The following is a 20,681-nucleotide window of genomic DNA, read 5'->3' on the forward strand; positions in this document are numbered from 1 at the left end:
CTTGAGTATCAGCCTCGTCTAATTGGTTACTAACTTTAGCGATTTTGTTTGTAACAATATTTGGCATTCTAAGTTCTTTTGTTGATTGAGAATTGTAGCAATAATGTATAAAATCCATTTTTCTGCTATTTTTATACTCTCGCAACCTGTTGCACAGAGTATAATAGTTTTGTTCACATAAGGGTTGTTTGTGTCACCAAGAAATATAAGAGTTAGATATGGGGTTATATATACATAAATGATCAGGATGACGAGTAGATTTGAAAATGCTATTTTCTATTGCAAAATGTCTGTCCGTCCGTCTGTCCGTCTGTCCGTCGAAACTTGGAACACATGTTCCTTGGCGCCCTGAGGAGGTTGCTTTCGAAAATGGGCAAAATCGGTCCACTGCAACGCCCACAAAATGGTGGAAACAGAAAACCTATACAGTGTCATAACTAAGCCATAAATAAAGTTATGAAAATGAAATTTGGATGTATTTTTTTTGGAAAAGTGGGCGTGACCCCGCCCCCAAATAGGTTTTGTGTATATAACTCGCAAACCAATAAAGCTATATAAACCAAACTTTCTGCAGTCGTTTCTTTTAGCCATTTCCTTATACAGTCCAAAAATTAAAGAAATCGGATGATAACCACGCCCACCTCCCATTCAAAGGTTAGGTTGAAAATTAATAAAATTGGGTTAACTCCCTAACGAAAAACGTCAGAAACACCAAATTTTACATAAGAAATGACAGAAGGAAGCTGCACTGAGATTTTTTTACAAAATGGAAAATGGGCGTGGCGTCGCCCACTTATGGGTCAAAAACCATATCTTAAGAAATATTCCACCGATTTCAATGAAATTCGGTATATAACACTTTCTTGACACCCTGATGACACGGGTGGAATATGGGCGAAATCGGTTCACAACTACGTCTACTTCTCATATAACTCAATTTTGAATTCCATCTGATTCGTTCACTTTATAGTGTATTCATAAGGAACCAATGAAGCCAGCGGAATAAAATTTTGTATTTGAGCTGTGACATCACTTGTGGAAAAATTGTCAAAATCGGACCATAACTTTTCAAGGCCCCTGATATCGAACATGAAGAACTCAGTGCCTAAGAGTAATTTTTCACCGAAAATATAGGTAAATCCCTCAGATATTTTAATGTAATTCATTCCCTCTGAATTTTTTCTTATAACAGTTTCTCTCTGTACCTGAAATGGTAAAAAAATATACCTAATTAGAAGTAATATTAAATTAAGTGAGCGTATAGTCTTCGATACATTGTATCTCGGTGGTGAAAACGAGTGAAATCGGTTTAGGAATTACCTCAGTCCCCATATACTATTTATGATGATTTTCGTTATTCTATTGAACTTTATAAGGAATATATGGGTCGAATTGTGTTATCTTTATAAAATTACATCAATAAATTGCGAGAGTATAAAATGTTCGGTTACACCTGAACTTAGCCCTTCCTTACTTGTTAATTTTTATTTTTTATTTTTAGTTTTATTTTATTTATTTTCTTGTTTTTGGCTTTGACAGTGATTATATTACATTAAAGTAGTAAATTTATTTTCTGATATTAAATGACTTTAAAAAATGTTTTATAAAAATAAAATATAATAGAAATTACAAGTTGGTTTAGTTTTAAGTTTTTATTTATTTATTTTACTTTTTTAATTATATTGTAACCTCAAATTAGTTCATATCTTATCATTGGTTTTATTTATTTCATTTTTTTTTTTAATATGTATTATATTCATTTAATAAAATGTTTTTTTAAATATTTGTCCGTTAACAATTTCTGGAGCTGTACATTTAAATGCATTGGTAGTTTCAATAAACGTTTTTAGCAAAATCAGTTATAATATAAATATATAAATTCATACAAACATTTAACATACATATGTATTATATAAATATCATAGCAGTTTTTGGCTACACATATTTGTGTTTTTAGCATTCATTTTACATAGTGTCGTACATGATTTGTTTTTTTTTTTACAGTTTTACATTTGCACATTGTTTTACAGTTATAAAAATTTGAGTTTTGTTTAAGTATAATGCAAATGTAGCAACCAGCTGAGGCACTTAAAGAGACACTAAATACATTTACACACTAGGCATATAGGCATATAAAAATCGAGTTTCCTTAAACGTCACAAATATTTTCAAAATTTATTTTTCAAAAAAAAAAATAGTTTGGAATTAAATTAGAAAATTTTTTTATATGTTTTATAACCTCCTATATATGTATAAATAAAACGTACATTGTATTTTCGCTGATTTCACAAGTGTTCATACTGTCGCACAGTGGTTCAAAAATGTGCAAATTAGTTTTGCAATATAATTTTTTTTTTTTCATGGAAAAAAAATAAAAACAAATTGTTTGTAAGTAAATAACAATATTATTATAAAAAAAAATTATTTAAAAATTTTCAATTTAATTTTTTTTTTTTATAAACTAAAAATGTTTTCTATTTATTTCTTAATATAAAAAACAAAGAAATTGATTTTAAAATATTTTATTTTTATTTATTAAAGAAATTTGTATTTACTTTTAACTGAAATAACATTAAAACTAAAATATATGTGGATATAAACTGTCTATGAGCTATCTTCTAAAATGAATAAATTAGAATGTGTATTTTTGAATAATGTAAACATTTACTTATTAAAGAAATAACATATTTTTAAATAAACATAAAATTAAATTCAAATATTGAATAAAATAACAAAAAAAAAAATTATATAAAAGAGAAAACCTAAAAGTAGCTGTAATACATTTAAATGAATAATAACAAATATTTTTTATACATTCTGAAAATACTGAAACTGCGCTCTTTTATATTTTAGTGTTTTAAATTACCGTATTTTTTTTTTTTTTTTTTGTATTTTATACATTTTTTATATTTTAGTGTTTTAATTACCGTACTTATTTTTTTTTTTGTAATTTATACGTTTTTTTAAATAATTTTATTAAATTAATAATAGTATATTTTCAATTTATTTTAATACGTTTTTTAATATTTGTCTTGTATTCTTGTGTTTTTATTTTATTTATTATTAAATAATTTTCTGTATTTTTCCCTGTGCGAAACACAATAATCGAATAAAAAATTTTAATTTACCAATTCAACCAATTTTACCAACTTTGTCCCACTGTGCGCTTAAGCATGTTATATTTAGCACTGCCAATAGCACTAAATTTGAATGATTTCAAATAAATTTGGAAATTCTCCGTACAAATAAGCGAATATGAACAACTTTTTTATAAATTGATACATTTTATTTGCAATTATGGGTGTGAGTTGAACTCAAAAGCAATACATTTAAGCGCAAATTTGTAAAAATAAAATAAATTAGCATTAATTTTTTTCATATACTTACAACTTAACATGTTTCAAAATTTTTATGCTCAAAGCATATTTTTAAGTTTTTTTTAGATTTTTACTTACATAGCCGTTTGAAAATTCTTTTTTAATTTTCGATATCAAATTTTACATTTACATAGTAACTACAAACTTCAGCTGCATTCTTTTTTCGCTTTGTGCATTTTATAGTATATATTATTATATTTTTTTTAAGATAAAAACGAATTGACAAATTCATATTCACAGTTAGTTAGAGAGTAAAATATATAACAACTTAAAAACTTAAAAAATCAAATATTTTAGCACTTCCAGTTAACTGCAACTTATATAAATAAATTATATAAAAAAACTTAAACTTACAAACTACTGTTCGAATATTTTCTTTTTGTGTACTGTACAAAAAAAAATTCGTAAATATTTTTCCATTTTCACTTTGGGCTGTAAAATTTTTCGAAAAAAAAATCGGTAAAATAAATATTACCAACCAAGCTGACTTCAATTTCAGTAGTTATTATTATAATATTACTATAATTTTTAATAATAGCGGTAACAAACATCAAAAAGATTAGCGGTGTGCAATGGTTTGCGATTTAGCTGCTTAATAATAGGAGCGCCTGTGATCATTGCGTATGCTATTGCACAGACAACACGAGATCACGCTACCCAACAACTGCAAAGAAATTGAAGAAAAAAAATATTGTTTATTAAACAAATAATCATGAGCATGTTTGTATGTGCGTGTGTGCCACGTACCTCCAGCGCAATCATCACACAAGCGATTATATTGAAGGCACGCAACAAATTCAGCCAGTAGTTCTCAAACATGATGCGGCAGCCGGTGGAGATCAGATTTTCACTTTTCGTATTGTCGCCATTCTTGAAGCACGTTGCCGGTGGCATACGGTCGTTGACAATATAATCGTGTGGGCTGGCGCGACCGCAACAACCGAGCTGAAAAAAAAAACAAAAAAAGGGAAATTTTTAAAATACCAAACATATTTTTACATTTTGCTGATATTTATAGATTTATGAGCTTATATTCTGGGTAATAACAACAATCAGCCTTATCAGCCTAAGCCGGGAATTCCAAGTCATTATATCAATGTCGTCAATTGTACACTCGACACGCCCTCAGAATATGTGATATTTATTTGTATTTATTCTATTTAACTATTCTTGTGAAATCAATGTGAAGTAAACAATAAATGTAATAAGGGAAAGTGATAGTAACTGTAAATAAAGTCAAAGTCGGTTAACTAAAAGTAGCTCTAGATCGTTGAATAGATTTACTCGGCTCAATTTGAGCAATGAGGCATTTTTATTTCTATACGCTACTTGCTTATCATTTGAAACTCATTACACCGAAATTTCGCAAAAATTAATACTTTTTATAAAATTCTTCCGGCTTTTAGTCTAAATATTGTTAGCATCCTCAATACCCAGATAGTCAAATAAGAGAGCTATCTATAAGGAAAATCCATCCACCAAATGTTGAGGATTTTTCACTTCTTTCAATTTTTACTGTAATCACAAGATCATATTGATAATAAATGAGGAACCACTTCCCACAAAATAGAATTGAAGAGTTAAGCAAATATTTCGAACAAAGCGAGACATTAAGTGGCTCTAGGTGTACTAAGCAATAAAAGACTCTCAAAGCCGTTTACGGCTAATAAAAAATTAAAAAAATCCTCCATAAATCTTAATTTTTTGTCGAATTTCATATGACTTTAACCATCGCAAAATCATTGAAACACTTACCCAATTCTCATATAGAGACATCGCTCCGGGATGGTCCAATTCTTCTTCCCAAGCCACATCTAAATTATTCGAGAGATGTGATGCTGCCGTTGATTCACCTCTAACTAGCAAGAAAGTAACCGCAATTTGGCCTATCATTACAATCCACAGGAAAGTGATAAACTGCAAATATAACGGCATTTAGTATATACATTTAAAGCATATGTGTAAATGAAATTGGGTCACAAGATAAATAATGTAAAGCAATATTATAGAACATTAAACAATATATGATAAAATTTGCAGTATTTATTTAATGGAAAAGTAAATAATGGTATATATTCCAGTCTACTTACCGTAATCGTACAGCAAACACTTTCGCGTGCTGCACCGAAGAATCCCAGTAAGAATACAACTATTGTGGCAACACCTAAACCAATGTAGGAATAGGCTGCCAAAGCGCCAACTTCATTGACTCTGTAGGAGGAGAGTATATAAGTGCCGAATGCAATTAATACCAAGGCAAGTAGCTGAAAGTAAAAGTAGAAATTTATAAAAAATATGTATATTTATATTGCAGAAAAACTAATAATAAAATATTTAGTTTTATTTTATAAAGTGCGGACGCGATTTGCAACAAACGCCGAACAGCTGATGTATGCCCCGAAAAGTTCATTCATGTAAGAAATATACACGGAGATTTGACCAATTGATGAAGAAACCATACTTATATATTTAGTTTGCCTTTACAGGGCTTAAAACTCTCAACCCTCTCAATGATAATATCGAAAAGTACAGATGAGAACCGAAGCGAAACAAATAAAACGTTGAATGCTTCATTAAAAATCATATCATAGAGCTCTTAAGTTCCCATTGAATACCTTAAGTAAGAAACCGTTAAAAGGTATTATCATTAATGAAGTGAACTAAAAGAGATTGAAGATTATGTGGTGTTCAAATATGAACATAACCTTTTAACAAACAAAAACACTGAAAATTATCTCTACTGAAGTCAGTATCTTCGATTACTGTTAATATTTTCACTTCGGGCGGTCCTAGGCAAATTAGACGGTTACTGGTTAGAAACACACATTCCACATTTGAGAGAGATCGAAAGAGACCAACTACTAAAATCCAGGAAATATTTATCACAGAAGGTCTAGCAAAGAAACTCATGTTTTATCCGCATTTGTGAGAGATCGAAAGAATATAACGGCTAAATTGAAGGAAACATTAATCGCAGAAGATCTTGGGAAGAAAATTTTTTCATTAAACAGATGGTACTACAATAATCTTAAGGGGTTATATACAGTTAGACGGCCGAAAAAAAGTGAATTTTCCAGAATTTTTTCTGGGGAAAACCTTTTTAATTTATTGATCCAAAAATTTATACACATATTATGGTATCTTTTAACTGTATTTTAAGACTTAGTACTAGTAAAAATATTTATTTGAAAAAGAGCTACAGCTGATCTCCAGGAGCTCCTTTCAAAAAAGACGTTTTGCGGTGACCACTATATCTCGGAACTTGATCATCCGAAATTAAAAAACCAAACAGATTTCGTTAAAATAATGTTAAATCTAGTAATTAATCGAAGGAATAAGCAAAATAAAATTTTTTAACAAAATGCCGGTTTCTCAAAAAAAAAAATCGATTTTTCACCGAAATTTCGGCCTTAAATTGTTTATAAAAAAAAAAATATTTATCGGAGAGAAAAAATCTTCGATTAATTACTAAAAAATATATTTAAGAAGGTCGTGTTAAAATTTGAGACTAATCGGTCAAGCCGTTTTCGAGTAATGTTGGTCACCGACTTTGAAAACACCATTTTGAGAAAAACGCGTTTAAAGTTTTTACCTTGTACTTCCAAGCACTCTGAAACGCCTTTTCAAATTTTTCATTTGCTTGTAACTTTGAAACTATTCACCGGAACGATATGAAATTTTCTGTGTGTATTCTTAAATATATGTACATTAAGAAAATGAAATAAAAAAAAATCGATTTTTTGAAAATTCTAACTGTATATAACCCCTTAATGGATCATATATGGCCAAGCAAGCCTTTTATGAATCATCTAATGCTTTCATTGCCCCCAAAGGCAATCAGAAAGATGCTCCCAGCAATAAGACCCTAGTTTATAGACTTCCACGCTATTTTATAAGAATTTTGAAAATTTTCAAGTTCATGTGAAAACGTTCAAGTTATTGAAGTCACACTATAACTCAATTGCCAATTTCAGTATTTCGCTAAAAATTGCAAGGCATTAATTGCTAGTTGATTAAGTGCAGACATTTTTTAAGAGTGAACTCATGCTCGTGTAAATATGTATATACATACACGGTTATATATTTCAATATTTATCTGTTTCGCTACGGTTTTTCATCATTTCTCTCAATTGATGTTGGATTTAAACTTCTAGTGATGTCATGGTGCGAAATAAAGATGCCACAAACATAGATACCTACATATGTATGTACCCCAACAAGATAATAAAACTTGTGATGAGAGAATGAGCTCTCCAACGCAACATCGTGTAAATTGTGAAAACAAAATTTCGATGTTGAAAATATTCATTTTGCTCTCAGATAAACATAAATTAATATATATTATACAGATGTATGTGTCGGTTGTATGTATGTATGCTGGGTGTAGTGTAGCCGAATCGCTCCCCTGCCAGCCAAAGGTGGTGAAAAAGCTGGTTAAACCGAAGTTTTTTCAACCCACAAAAGTGGTAAAAAAAGTGGTGAGTTTGCCATAGGCCAGCATAGCTGCTTGTGAGTTTTTTAACCCTCACACGTACGAATACAAAAACAAAACAACCCAAACGTGTGCGTTGGTGTTAGTAATTGAAGAAACATGAGGGGAAAGTGGTTAGGCCTGGCTGGCAGGGTCTCTCTCGAGATTTATGCTGAAATTGAATTTTTTTTAAACAGTGAATCTGCAAAATATTCTACGAATGGTAATTTGGTTTTATGGCAGCATTTTCATATCAGAAATATATTTGAAAAGATAGTGTTCACTCTTGTGTCTGTAAAAGGAAAGTGTCCACAGTTGGACCACTTTTTGCAATATTGAGGTGACTAACTTGATATTTCATTGAAATATGAGCGATATCTGACAGTTATATTGACAGCAATTGGTTTAAGTAGCACAAGGTTTGTCGGTTCATATCGGCTTTGGACAAACTATGCACTTGAACTTATGTTTCCAATGGGGTCTCCTCAATGAAATCTTTGTAATAATGTTTTAGAAATATACTTTTTCTAAAAAACAAATATTTGAGTCATCAATTTTTAAAATTCAAAATTAAGCAAAAATTGCTTGAAAGCACTCAAATTTCCATACAAGAAATAGCAGAGGAGAGAGAGCAGGAGCATCCTAAAGTATGACTACTTCACATTGTCTACGTGACGGCACTCCATCTGGTATGGCAAAGGACCAAAAATCGGTCTATGTGTGGCTCATTGCCCTCCAGATTAACCTAACCTAGTAGCAAAGGTTCTCTTATCTCTTTAGATATCTCAAGATAGCTCATATTAGTTATTAGATTTCTGTGAAAACGAGAAAACCCGCGAAAGTGAAGCTGACAAAAGAATAAAATGAAAGCTATTGCTTACTTTAAATTATAAAATAAACTTTAAAAATTATTTTATTTTGTATACCAAATTCAATTAAGTGGCAACACTGCGCATGCACGCTACAAATGATATTTATAAATACAGGAATGAGAGACAAAGTCAAAAATGGCACATACAGACCGAGGGCATTGGCTGCCAGTGCTAAGTGTGTCGGACGAGCTGGCGTCATACAAACATATATACTACATCTTATGTACATACATATGTATATATATATATATTTGGCGTAGGAACCGCTTTAAGCGATTATAGCCGAATCCACCAGAGCGCGCCACTCATTCCTCCTTTTTGCTTTTTGGCGCCAACTGGAAACACCAAGTGAAGCCAGGTCACTTTGCACTTGGTCTTTCCACCGGAGTGGAGGTCGTCCTCTTCCGCGGCTTCCTCCAGCGGGTACTGCATCGAATACTTTCAGAGCTGGAGTGTTTTCTTCCATCCGTACAACATGACCTAGCCAGCGTAGCCGCTGTCTTTTTATTCGCTGAACTATGTCAATGTCGTCGTATAAATCGTACAGCTCATCGTTCCATCGCCTGCGGTATTCGCCGTTGCCAATGTTTAGAGGACCAAAAATCTTGCGCAAAACCTTTCTCTCGAAAACCCCAAGAGTCGTCTCATCGGATGTTGTCATCGTCCACGCTTCAGCGCCATACATCAGGACGGGAATAATGAGCGACTTATAGAGTTTGATTTTGGTTCGTCGAGAGAGGACTTTACTTTTCAATTGCCTACTCAGTCCAAAGTAGCACCTGTTGGCAAGAGTGATTCTGCGTTGGATTTCAAGGCTGACATTGTTGGTGTTGTTAATGCTGGTTCCCAGATAAACGAAATTATCTACAACTTCAAAGTTATGACTGTCAACAGTGACGTGGGAGCCAAGACGCGAGTGCGCCGACTGTTTGTTTGATGACAGGAGATATTTCGTCTTGTCCTCATATGTACATATTAATAAATCTGCAGAATTATAGTGTGCATGCGAAACACTCAAGTGGGCAATACTTATATATATGTAGGAGTTTCCATATAAAAGCCAACACTATGAAAATCTGGAAAAACGACGAAAGAAAATAAGTTGCCCAAGACGCATTTATTTATGCGTTTATATAGGTATGTACACTATTGTGATGACTCAGCAGACTTTCTAAGTAAGCACACATATGTACATACATACATACATATTTATGTGTGTAAATATGCATTCAGGCGTTCATTGTGTGGCATGCATATTAACAAGGACCATATTGGAGGTGCTGGAAATTCCCGTCCAGCAGACACCACAGTGTAATTTGAAGCGAGCAATTGTTGGCAATCGAAGGTGGTGGTTGGCGGGCGGACGAAAGAAAAGGCTAACACATGGCGACATTAAGTCGATTACAGCGAGCAACAAAGCATTTTTAAGGCAACGATTTGTATGCGTGTGCTTTCCTGCGGACTCCAAATGGCCCAATGGCTGTTGGGATTTACGAGTATATGGCTCAAGGTCAAAAGCAATGCGCTGCAAACAAGATAATAAAAGATACGCATATATATGAGGACCCATTCAAATGTAATCGCCGTTTTATTTAATGTTCACTGATTATACGTTCTATATTATTATCGCGTGAGCAATTGCTTGTGACACTTAATAGTTATGTACATATATAATAGTGGCTGACTACAACGTCATGCAGTGCTTGGAAATATTTAACTGAATTTATTTAAATTTATGCAAACGTTAATTGCTTCAATTGTGGCACAAAGCCGTTCACAGCTATCAACTTTTGTTGTTGTATATGCAAAATGAATTCTTTGGTCCAGTCATGACTTTGTCTTCAGTTAGGATTTTGTTTTGGTTTTATCATGTTTCGGAAAGGGTTTCCCTCAATGAAACTCAACATTTTTTTATGAATTAATGCATTAGCAATGAAATTTAGCGAGAGCCTACATTAATCACGACTTATGAATTCTCATTGTATAAAAATATCGAATTCATTAATTTCAAATTCTAATTGGTCATTTAATCAGTAAATGGTCTGGCTACAAACCCTGCAAATTTGCCACTGACTCATTTGTGAAGGTGCGATAAATATTATAACTAACCTGGGTCAACAATATTGTTATTATTGCGACAAAATTACAATTCAACTCGTTTAAAATATACTTAACGGTACATATTTAATCGTACGTGAGAAATTTAAAGACTTGAACTCTGGATTGAAATTGAAACAGCGGAAAACTATTTTAGCGAGTATTCTATATGCCACGCGCTTGCAAAAAAAAAATATAAGTGTGCATTGAAGTTCTTCCAGATCTACGGAATGTTCTATCACTTGTATTATATACGCACGAGTATTTTTGCATCTATAATTGCTTTATAAATAGAAATTATTCATCACCAGCCAATTCATAGATAAAAGTTATCAGCTCTTCTTTATATGTACTTATGTCTCTAATTGAATATATTAGGGTGATACTTAACTATGTATTGGTCTGCAATTTTGGTTCCGCCGTTTTTTTGTAAATTTAAGGCTTTTTTTTTGTATAAAAACGGTTACAAAAATGTTATTCAAAATATTGGCCGTCGCTAGCTACTACTTTTGATCATCTTTCTGGCAGCATGCGTATTCCGTGCAAATGTCGAGAACTCAGCTCAAAAAATGACATTTTCAGTCGAGAATAAGTTTGGGATGCAAACAGATCTCTACAAATATTTTGTTGGGTTAATGTTGACACAAATGTCCAAGATCGATATAAAACGATTTTATCGATTTAATCGCCCAGTGCTTGACCCTAGAGACATTCCCGCAAATGTCGAGAACTCAGCTCAAAAAGTGACATTTTCAGTTGAGAATAAGTTTGGGATGCAAACAGATCTCTACAAATATTTTGTTGGGTTAATGTTGACACAAATGTCCAAGATCGAAATAAAACAATTTAATCGATTTAATCGACCAGTGCTTGACCCTAGGGACAACTATTGGAAAACGGCGGAAGTAAATATTAAGAAATTATATTTCTCAAAATCACATCAATTATCGGTAATACTAAGCGCAAACATGGCATTTGCGGTAAACGAGGTGTGTTCAAAAAATAACGGGAATTTTGTTAAAAGCTCAGACTTCATTGTTTATTCGTGAATTCTTGACCAAAAACAAAACTGTAACGCTGACCCAGACATGTTGAATTTTTAATATATCGTTTTACAAGAAATTACGTGAAAGCAGTGAAAGAGCCATTGGCTATCCCAAAAAAGAAGCGATACCAAATGATAGATATTTTATTATTATTCAAAAAATTTTGTTAAACCAGAGTTGTCACAAGAGTTGTCAAAATATGTATCAAGAGATAGAAAACAGAAAGCATTGAAGTGCTTATGACTCATACCAGTTGTAAAATGTTTTATAACTATGTAGTTGACTTCCCTACAAAGTGTCTATTATTAAAAGTAATGTCTACTGTTTTAGCAACTTAGTCAGAAATAACGAGTTTTTCGCAAATAGTAAAATATTTTACATACGAAAAAAATCTATAATTTATGCCCACTTACATCATTTACAACAAAGCAAATGAGTCTAGCTAATCATATATTATTTACAATACATTTTGAATATTTTACTATTTTTCAGCTTTAAAATAGTAGCAACATTGTTTGTTTATAGTATATAATGTGCATAACATTGAAGTTGATGTCATATTGCGATTGTTTTCATACAAACATTCATACACACACCAACACAAGCTTATATATGTAAAGCTAGCCCCTTGAACTTTTTGCTATTTTTTGCTGTCATCACCTTAATCTCTGATCATTTTAGCGCGCACTTATTCACTTAAGTAAACTGTTAGACGTCACTAAAATGACATCAATTGGCAGTAGTGTTTAGTCAAATGATAACTCACTGAAAGCTCCTCAATCAACGCCTGTGTGTCTAATCTAGGTAAATGCAAACTTTTCGCCTTAACATAACGGTTAACGCCCATACTCGTTAGGAAATCTACGCGTGAAAGTCTATAATTATAGTTGAGCTCTGAGAAAAGGAAAAATGTGAGTATTGGAGTGTGTTTTCGAAAGCCTTTCATAGAATTTACAGCTAATAGTTTAGTTAAAATTACAGTTATTATTTGAAGAAATTATCTAAAGGGGCGGCATAGCCGTTGCGGTAATATTTGTTTACATAGTACAATCGTCGAAACACTTCCCAAACTCGTTACTTTGGATAGCATCATTTGGTTCTGTCAAAGATTTCTCGCATGCTTGTAAAACGACGGAGCTCTTTAAGGCTCTCTTTTATTTTATAAAATAGAAAAAACATAAAAAATCCCAATTTTTTAATTCTCGTAGTTTTTTTAACAGTTGACAACTCTTTCCGAAATATGCTAACCTTTTAGCAGCATTTTTCTGATTGACAATAAAGCTAATCTAACACACTCACATTCTATTAATAATTAAGCCAAAATGAAAGATTCTAAATAAAAATAAAATGTATGTAATCTTTATTACTCAGGGTCCATGAAGTGTGGCCGTCAATCAATAAATTTCTACGAAAATTTAACTCATAATTCAACCTACATACATATAAATGCTTGAATGGCGAAATATTAATAGACAAACATTAATTTAAATTTTTCCAGAAAATGTTAAAACGAACGCAATACACCAATTGATGCTTTCTTGCTTCCGTCAAATGGAATTAACAAAACGTTAATTGCAAAAAAATAAAAATATTTTTTCGCACACAGTACGTTGGCATTGCATGTGATTGCGTGTTTTGAAACCACACAATTTGTTCAAATACGTTAAAATAACTCACCACAACTTGCGCAAGCTAAAAATGCTACCTAGTTGAAAATAAAGTCCATTCATATTTGGAAACAATATACAATATTTGAAAAGAAAGTTAAACATTAGAGCTTTCACCGTATAAAGCTTTGGGCGACAAAACTTTCATTCTGGGCGAAAGCTTGTTGGCAATTGCTACTACCATACCTTTGAAAAGTCGCTTTCTATAATCCCTCTGGATATAAGATTTTGTTGCATGAGCGAGTGCATTCAAAGAATTGAAGCTTTCGACTGTTGTAGAAACCAGTTTTTAAGTTATATACCGTTTAGTATAGTTATATTACCAAACATAGTAGACCTGTTTTTTTTTGGTGAAGCACTTAAGTCATCGTTACCGCGAAATGCAAGTTACCATTAAAACGTGGGAGTTTTAATAGCGTATATTTTACGAATTCAGCGATTTTTAATGTTTTAAAAATAATAAATGCCAAAAATAATTAATTTGGTATATATTTATAATATATAAGAACACGTAAATAATTTAAGTAATTAAAGATAACAATTGCTTTTTGTACGCATACAATCATATATCCAACGCATGAGTATATAATTGCTATTCTTCATCATGTCTTCTTCTTTGAATTTCAACTTTGCCTCATGTTTACCTGTCTTTTTTGAGTTAAGTTGGCATGTGACCGCACAGTAAATACCCAAAATGGTAAAAGAGCGCCAAAATTCACTATAAATTCAGAATTAGTAAGTGAAAAGGACAATAGAAAAAATAAAAATTGGCAATCTTGGGCTTTCTTCTTCCAAATAAATGAAATGAATGCTTCAATATTTTGTGGTGATTAATATCAGTTTTTTGGAAGAAACTCAATTTCTGTGGTTACCAGAAACGTCAAATATTTAAGAGCTGGCCAATTTTTTTTTAATTTTTAAAAATTTTAAAATAACTATAAAAAAGTAGGAGAGGCTATAATAATGATTCATGGAGAAATATAACTGTTGATACATGCTCTCACAATGTCGCTTGTTTGTTATGTTACTACAATTGTTTTATTGTTGTTTCTAAAGTACAATTGACGATATAAGATAATTTATTTTGATACATACATGTCAGTCATAAATTGTTTTTGCTTTTTTACCTGCCTTTTATCTTTCGCAGATATTGTCATAAAAATAATAGGCATGAGTTACTGCACTGACTCAGAGCACATAATAATATGAAAACAAATTGAAAATAACTGAAGCGATTCCCCCAACTGGGATCTCAATCTGGGTTTCAGCGTTTGTCAGTATCACTATACATAACAAGTAAGGAAGGGCTAAGTTCGGGTGTAACCGAACATTTTATACTCTCGCAATTTATTTATTTAACTTTATTTTTATTATATAATACACAATTTCACCCACATATTCGTCATATATATTGTATAAAATCCATTGAAAGTTGGAAACCCTAATATTAGGTTAGAATCACCGAGGTCCTCATGCTCGATATATGAGGCCTTGAAAAGCTATGGTCCGATTTCGGCGATTTTTAGAAATGGGCTGCCACACTATAAATACAGTATTTGTGCAAAGTTTTGCACCGATATCTTCACTAGTGCTTACTTTATACATATATTGTAAAGTAAGCGATTCAGATCGTCTTCAAAGTTCTGGTATATAGGAAGTATGCGTGGTTGTCAAGCGATTTTTCACAACATATCATTGGGATGTAAGGAAACTATTACAAACCAAGTTTCATTGAAATCGATGGAGTAGTTCCTGAGAAATGGATTTTGACCCATAAGTAGGCGACGTCACTCCCATTTTCCATTTTGTAAAAAAATCTGAGTGTAGCTTCCATCTGCCAATTCTTATGTGAAATTTAGTGTTTCTGACCTTATTCGTTGGTGAGTTAACCCACTTTTAGTAATTTTTAACCTAACCTTTGTATGGGAGGCGGGCGTGGTTATTATCCGATTTCTTTCATTTTTGGACTGTATTAAGAAGTCGCTAAAAGAAACGACTGCAGAAAGTTTGGTTTATATAGCTTCATTGGTTTGCGCGATATATACAAATAACCGATTTGGGGGCGGGACCACGAAAAAATTACATCCAAATATGCCCCTTCCTAGTACGATCCTTTATTCCAAATTTTACTGTTATAACTTTATTTATGGCTTAGTTATGACAATTTTTGTGTTTTTGGTGTTCGTCATTTTGTGCGCGTGGCAGTGGATCGATTTTGCCCATTTTCGAAAGCAACCCTCTCGCCCAAGGAACAAGTGTTCCAAGTTTCATTAAGATATCTTAATTTTTACTCAAGTTACAGCTTGCACAAACGGACGGGCGGACGGACAGACAGACATCCGGATTTCAACTCCACTCGTCATCCTGATCATTTATATATATATAACCCCATATCTAACTCTTTTATTTCTTGGTGACACAAACAACCGTTATGTGAACAAAACTATTACTCTGTGCAACAGGTTGCGAGAGTATAAAAAATGAAGACTTTTCTCACGGACATTCATTTTAGACCAGAAATCTCAAATTATAAACCACCGTAAAGAAAAAATTTGGAGATCACGGGAAAACCCGTAATTCCAGTTTTGTTTGCAGAATTCAAATAGGACACACATTTGGTGTTGTCAAGAATATTTTAACAAAGCATATTGTCACATAGGTTTTAAGTGATTATAATTATAGTTAATTTTCGGCTTCATATTATATTCACAACACATTGTAAGCGTAGAATGCATGAGTTTACGGCTATCTACAACTGATTACCACGAATAAAGAAGTCTTTTGTCGTAAAACCACAAGTACGTATATGTATGTATGTATGTATATATAGTTTTTTGTTAATCTATGCTACATACTTAGCTGGAGTGACCACAAATATGATATGCATACATATGTATACGGATGTATTCAAATTTCGTTCGAATTAATAAAAATATGTGAGTTTATCATTTCAATTTTGCACGTACATACATACATATAATTCAAAACCGCAATTAATAGATCAGAAAACTGAGCGCAGCTCCCACACAAGCATATCTATATATATGTAATATGTTTGTATGTATATACATATAGCCACTTTCGTTGACCTTCAATTCAATGGCATGATATGTCAATGAGCAAATTAAAAAAGGAAAAATTAATTCATCACGAAAATGAATTACTGCAGCTTTTCATTAAACTAATAGTCTACATTGTTTTGAAGAATTCTCTTGGAAATGTTATACTATAAAATATGGCGCGGTATTTCAATTTCGCGCCACATGGTTTTGAACACTTAAAAATGCCATTCTTATATACGATACAAAGGGGATATGGAAAAAATTTGCATATATGTATAATACATATATATATGAGTGTACGTGTGCGAAATGTAAATATGAAAGTGGAAATAATTCAATGGAAGATCGGTAGAAAATGCTGAAATTTCCATATAAACATACATACATACCTATAGCCACACTTAAATGCATTCATATGTTTAGACACATTTATAGCAAGGCAGTAACCTAAATAATTTACGATCAATTAATTACAGATAGGAAACGCATGTTGCATAGTTTACACTTAAGCTAAGTGAGCATGTACGTGTGCATGTATGTGTGTGTAGCATTGAGTGTTTCAATGAAAGTGAAAATACTCAAACATGTATATAAACATTGTATATATACATATTAAATGTATGTATACATATTAAATGTATATATGCACATATATGATGGCTAAACAATAAAAAATCAGCAAACAAAATTTCAAAAAATAAAAACAAAATTAAAAAAAGTTAAAAAAGAAATTGAAAAACTTTTTACGATACAAAAAACACATTTTCCACGAAAAAAATTGTGTGTGCATACGCACATACAAGCATACAGGTGGCTATATGTAACGGGTGATTTTTTTGAGGTTAGGATTTTCATGCATTAGTATTTGACAGATCACGTGGGATTTCAGACATGGTGTCAAAGAGAAAGATGCTCAGTATGCTTTGACATTTCATCATGAATAGACTTACTAACGAGCAACGCTTGCAAATCATTGAATTTTATTACCAAAATCAGTGTTCGGTTCGAAATGTGTTTCGCGCTTTACGTCCGATTTATGGTCTACATAATCGACCAAGTGAGCAAACAATTAATGCGATTGTGACCAAGTTTCGCACTCAGTTTACTTTATTGGACATTAAACCAACCACACGAATGCGTACAGTGCGTACAGAAGAGAATATTGCGTCTGTTTCTGAGAGTGTGGCTGAAGACCGTGAAATGTCGATTCGTCGCCGTTCGCAGCAATTGGGTTTGTGTTATTCGACCACATGGAAGATTTTACGCAAAGATCTTGGTGTAAAACCGTATAAAATACAGCTCGTGCAAGAACTGAAGCCGAACGATCTGCCACAACGTCGAATTTTCAGTGAATGGGCCCTAGAAAAGTTGGCAGAAAATCCGCTTTTTTATCGACAAATTTTGTTCAGCGATGAGGCTCATTTCTGGTTGAATGGCTACGTAAATAAGCAAAATTGCCGCATTTGGGGTGAAGAGCAACCAGAAGCCGTTCAAGAACTGCCCATGCATCCCGAAAAATGCACTGTTTGGTGTGGTTTGTACGCTGGTGGAATCATTGGACCGTATTTTTTCAAAGATGCTGTTGGACGCAACGTTACGGTGAATGGCGATCGCTATCGTTCGATGCTAACAAACTTTTTGTTGCCAAAAATGGAAGAACTGAACTTGGTTGACATGTGGTTTCAACAAGATGGCGCTACATGCCACACAGCTCGCGATTCTATGGCCATTTTGAGGGAAAACTTCGGAGAACAATTCATCTCAAGAAATGGACCCGTAAGTTGGCCACCAAGATCATGCGATTTAACGCCTTTAGACTATTTTTTGTGGGGCTACGTCAAGTCTAAAGTCTACAGAAATAAGCCAGCAACTATTCCAGCTTTGGAAGACAACATTTCCGAAGAAATTCGGGCTATTCCGGCCGAAATGCTCGAAAAAGTTGCCCAAAATTGGACTTTCCGAATGGACCACCTAAGACGCAGCCGCGGTCAACATTTAAATGAAATTATTTTTTTTAAAAAAGTTATCAAGCTCTTAAAAAATCACCCTTTATTATTTATTTTTGTATTGTGCTCCGATTCTGCGAAGAGCTTAATTTAAATAACAAATAGCACAAAACATGCAAATGTGTCGAAATAAAAGGCATGCCGCGTGCGGTGAGTAAATTGGAAAAAAATAGTTTTCTTGGTATAATAAATAAATAAAAATTTGCTAATTGACTAAATTAAGCAGATTTATATATGGAAACAACTTTTCTAGGTATTTTACGTTTACTAAGTTTTTTATGATAATCTGTTTTTTTATTTTTTTTTTATTTAACAAAATTTTTCTTATTTCCTAGCCACATACACATTCCACTAAATCGACTGTTTCGTGCAATTTTGTGATATCTTGAAATAAATTTTAAATTTTTTTGTATTCTCGTAAAATGTACTTTCTGCATATAACGGATGTTCCTAACAACACAAGTTGATAGAGATAAATACTTAAAGTTGATATACCAAAATGTTCAGTATGACGTAAGGAATTGATAACAGTTAACAACTACCAACAAAATGTCAAAATTGTGCCACGAAGCATGACATAAACGTAAAATTTTTTTTGGTGAGAAGACTTATCTTCGGGCCTGCATTAAAAGTTGACTATCGGAACTCAATTTTTAGGTGAATCTTCACCCTTTAATTTAAATATATATACAAAAAATCAGATTACAACCACGCCCACTTTCCAGATAATCGGCTAAAAATATGCATCGCACTTTACATAACTTTCTTGCAACTTGGTAAATAATTTGAGATTAATATTGGGTCATAATTTCGACTAACTGACCATAGCATACCACACATATAAAATTTGGTATGAAGGATCGCATTATGAAGGGGCATATTTGAATGTAGTTTTTTTGGTGAGGTGGGCGCCCAATCGGAAACCAATAGAGCTATATAAACCAAACTTTCTGCAGTCGTTTTTTTTTAGCCACTTCTTAATACAGTCCAAAAATGAAAGAAATCGGTTAATAATCACGCCCACCTCCCATACAAAGGTTAGGTTGAAAATTACTAAAAGTGGGTTAACTCACTAGCGAAAAACGTCAGAAACACTAAATTTCACATAAGAAATGGCAGATGAAAGCTGCACTCAGATTTTTTTACAAAATGGACAGATGGGCGTGGCGTTGCCCAATTATGGGTCAAAAACCATTTCTCAGGAACTACTCGACCGATTTCAATGAAATAGTTTCCTTACATCCCAATGATATGTTGTGAAAATAGGCCAAATCGCTTCACAACCACGCCTACTTCCTATATACGAGAACTTTGAAGACGACCTGAATCGTTTACTTTACAATATATAAAGTAAGCACTAGTGAATATATCGGTGCAGCACTTTGCACAAATACTACCTTTATAGTGTGGCAGCCCCATTCTAAGAATAGCCGAAATCGGACCATAGGTTTTTAAGGCCCCATATAGCGAACACGAAGACCTCGGTGGTTCTAACCTAATATTATGGTTTCCAACTTTCAATGGACTTTATACAATATATATGACGAATATGTGGATCAAATTGTGTATTATATAATATAAATAAAGTTAAATAAATAAATTGCATGAGTATAAATTGTTCGATTACAGCCGAACTTAGCCCTTCCTTACTTGTTTATTATAAATTATGCTAATCCCCTGTATAACTTACACACCCTTTAAATTTCACTAATTTGCCAATGTGTCTAACTTTCGAACTGTGCTCCGGCCCCTTTCCTTGCCTGCTTCAATAACATGAATACACTGTGAACACTGAAACAGAAATATTCATAAATCTCATTTTTTAGGATTAAATTTTAAAATGCATATTCATGCAAACATAATTTCATGCATATGTATGTATGTATGTTTGTATATTTATATTAACCAAATTCATAATGCTGCTTAGTCATCATTCAAACAAAATTATTTTTATAACTTTTGATTGGCCAGTGAGTAACCAAAAGGCTTTGTATATTTTGGCCGAAATTCAATTTTTTATCGCGACAGGCAAACATATGTTGATATGTATGTTGGCATTATGTACAAAACCACTTGTTATCAT

General features: G+C 32.6%; 1 protein-coding gene across 1 annotated transcript in view; it reads right to left on the reverse strand.

The window, feature by feature from the left end:
- LOC105211717 (uncharacterized) overlaps nt 1-20,681 on the reverse strand; it is a 23,826-nt gene continuing 3,145 nt past the window's right edge. Inside the window, exons 2-5 of the mRNA XM_029039892.2 lie at nt 5,468-5,641; nt 5,133-5,294; nt 4,125-4,322; nt 1-4,041 (exon numbers count right to left, since the gene is read on the reverse strand). Coding sequence (XP_028895725.1) covers nt 3,970-4,041; nt 4,125-4,322; nt 5,133-5,294; nt 5,468-5,641 — 606 coding nt within the window. The 3' untranslated portion in view covers nt 1-3,969. The remainder of the gene's footprint in view (nt 4,042-4,124; nt 4,323-5,132; nt 5,295-5,467; nt 5,642-20,681) is intronic.

Source organism: Zeugodacus cucurbitae, chromosome 6 (genome assembly GCF_028554725.1).
Source record: "Zeugodacus cucurbitae isolate PBARC_wt_2022May chromosome 6, idZeuCucr1.2, whole genome shotgun sequence".
Classification (NCBI taxonomy): Eukaryota; Metazoa; Arthropoda; class Insecta; order Diptera; family Tephritidae; genus Zeugodacus; species Zeugodacus cucurbitae.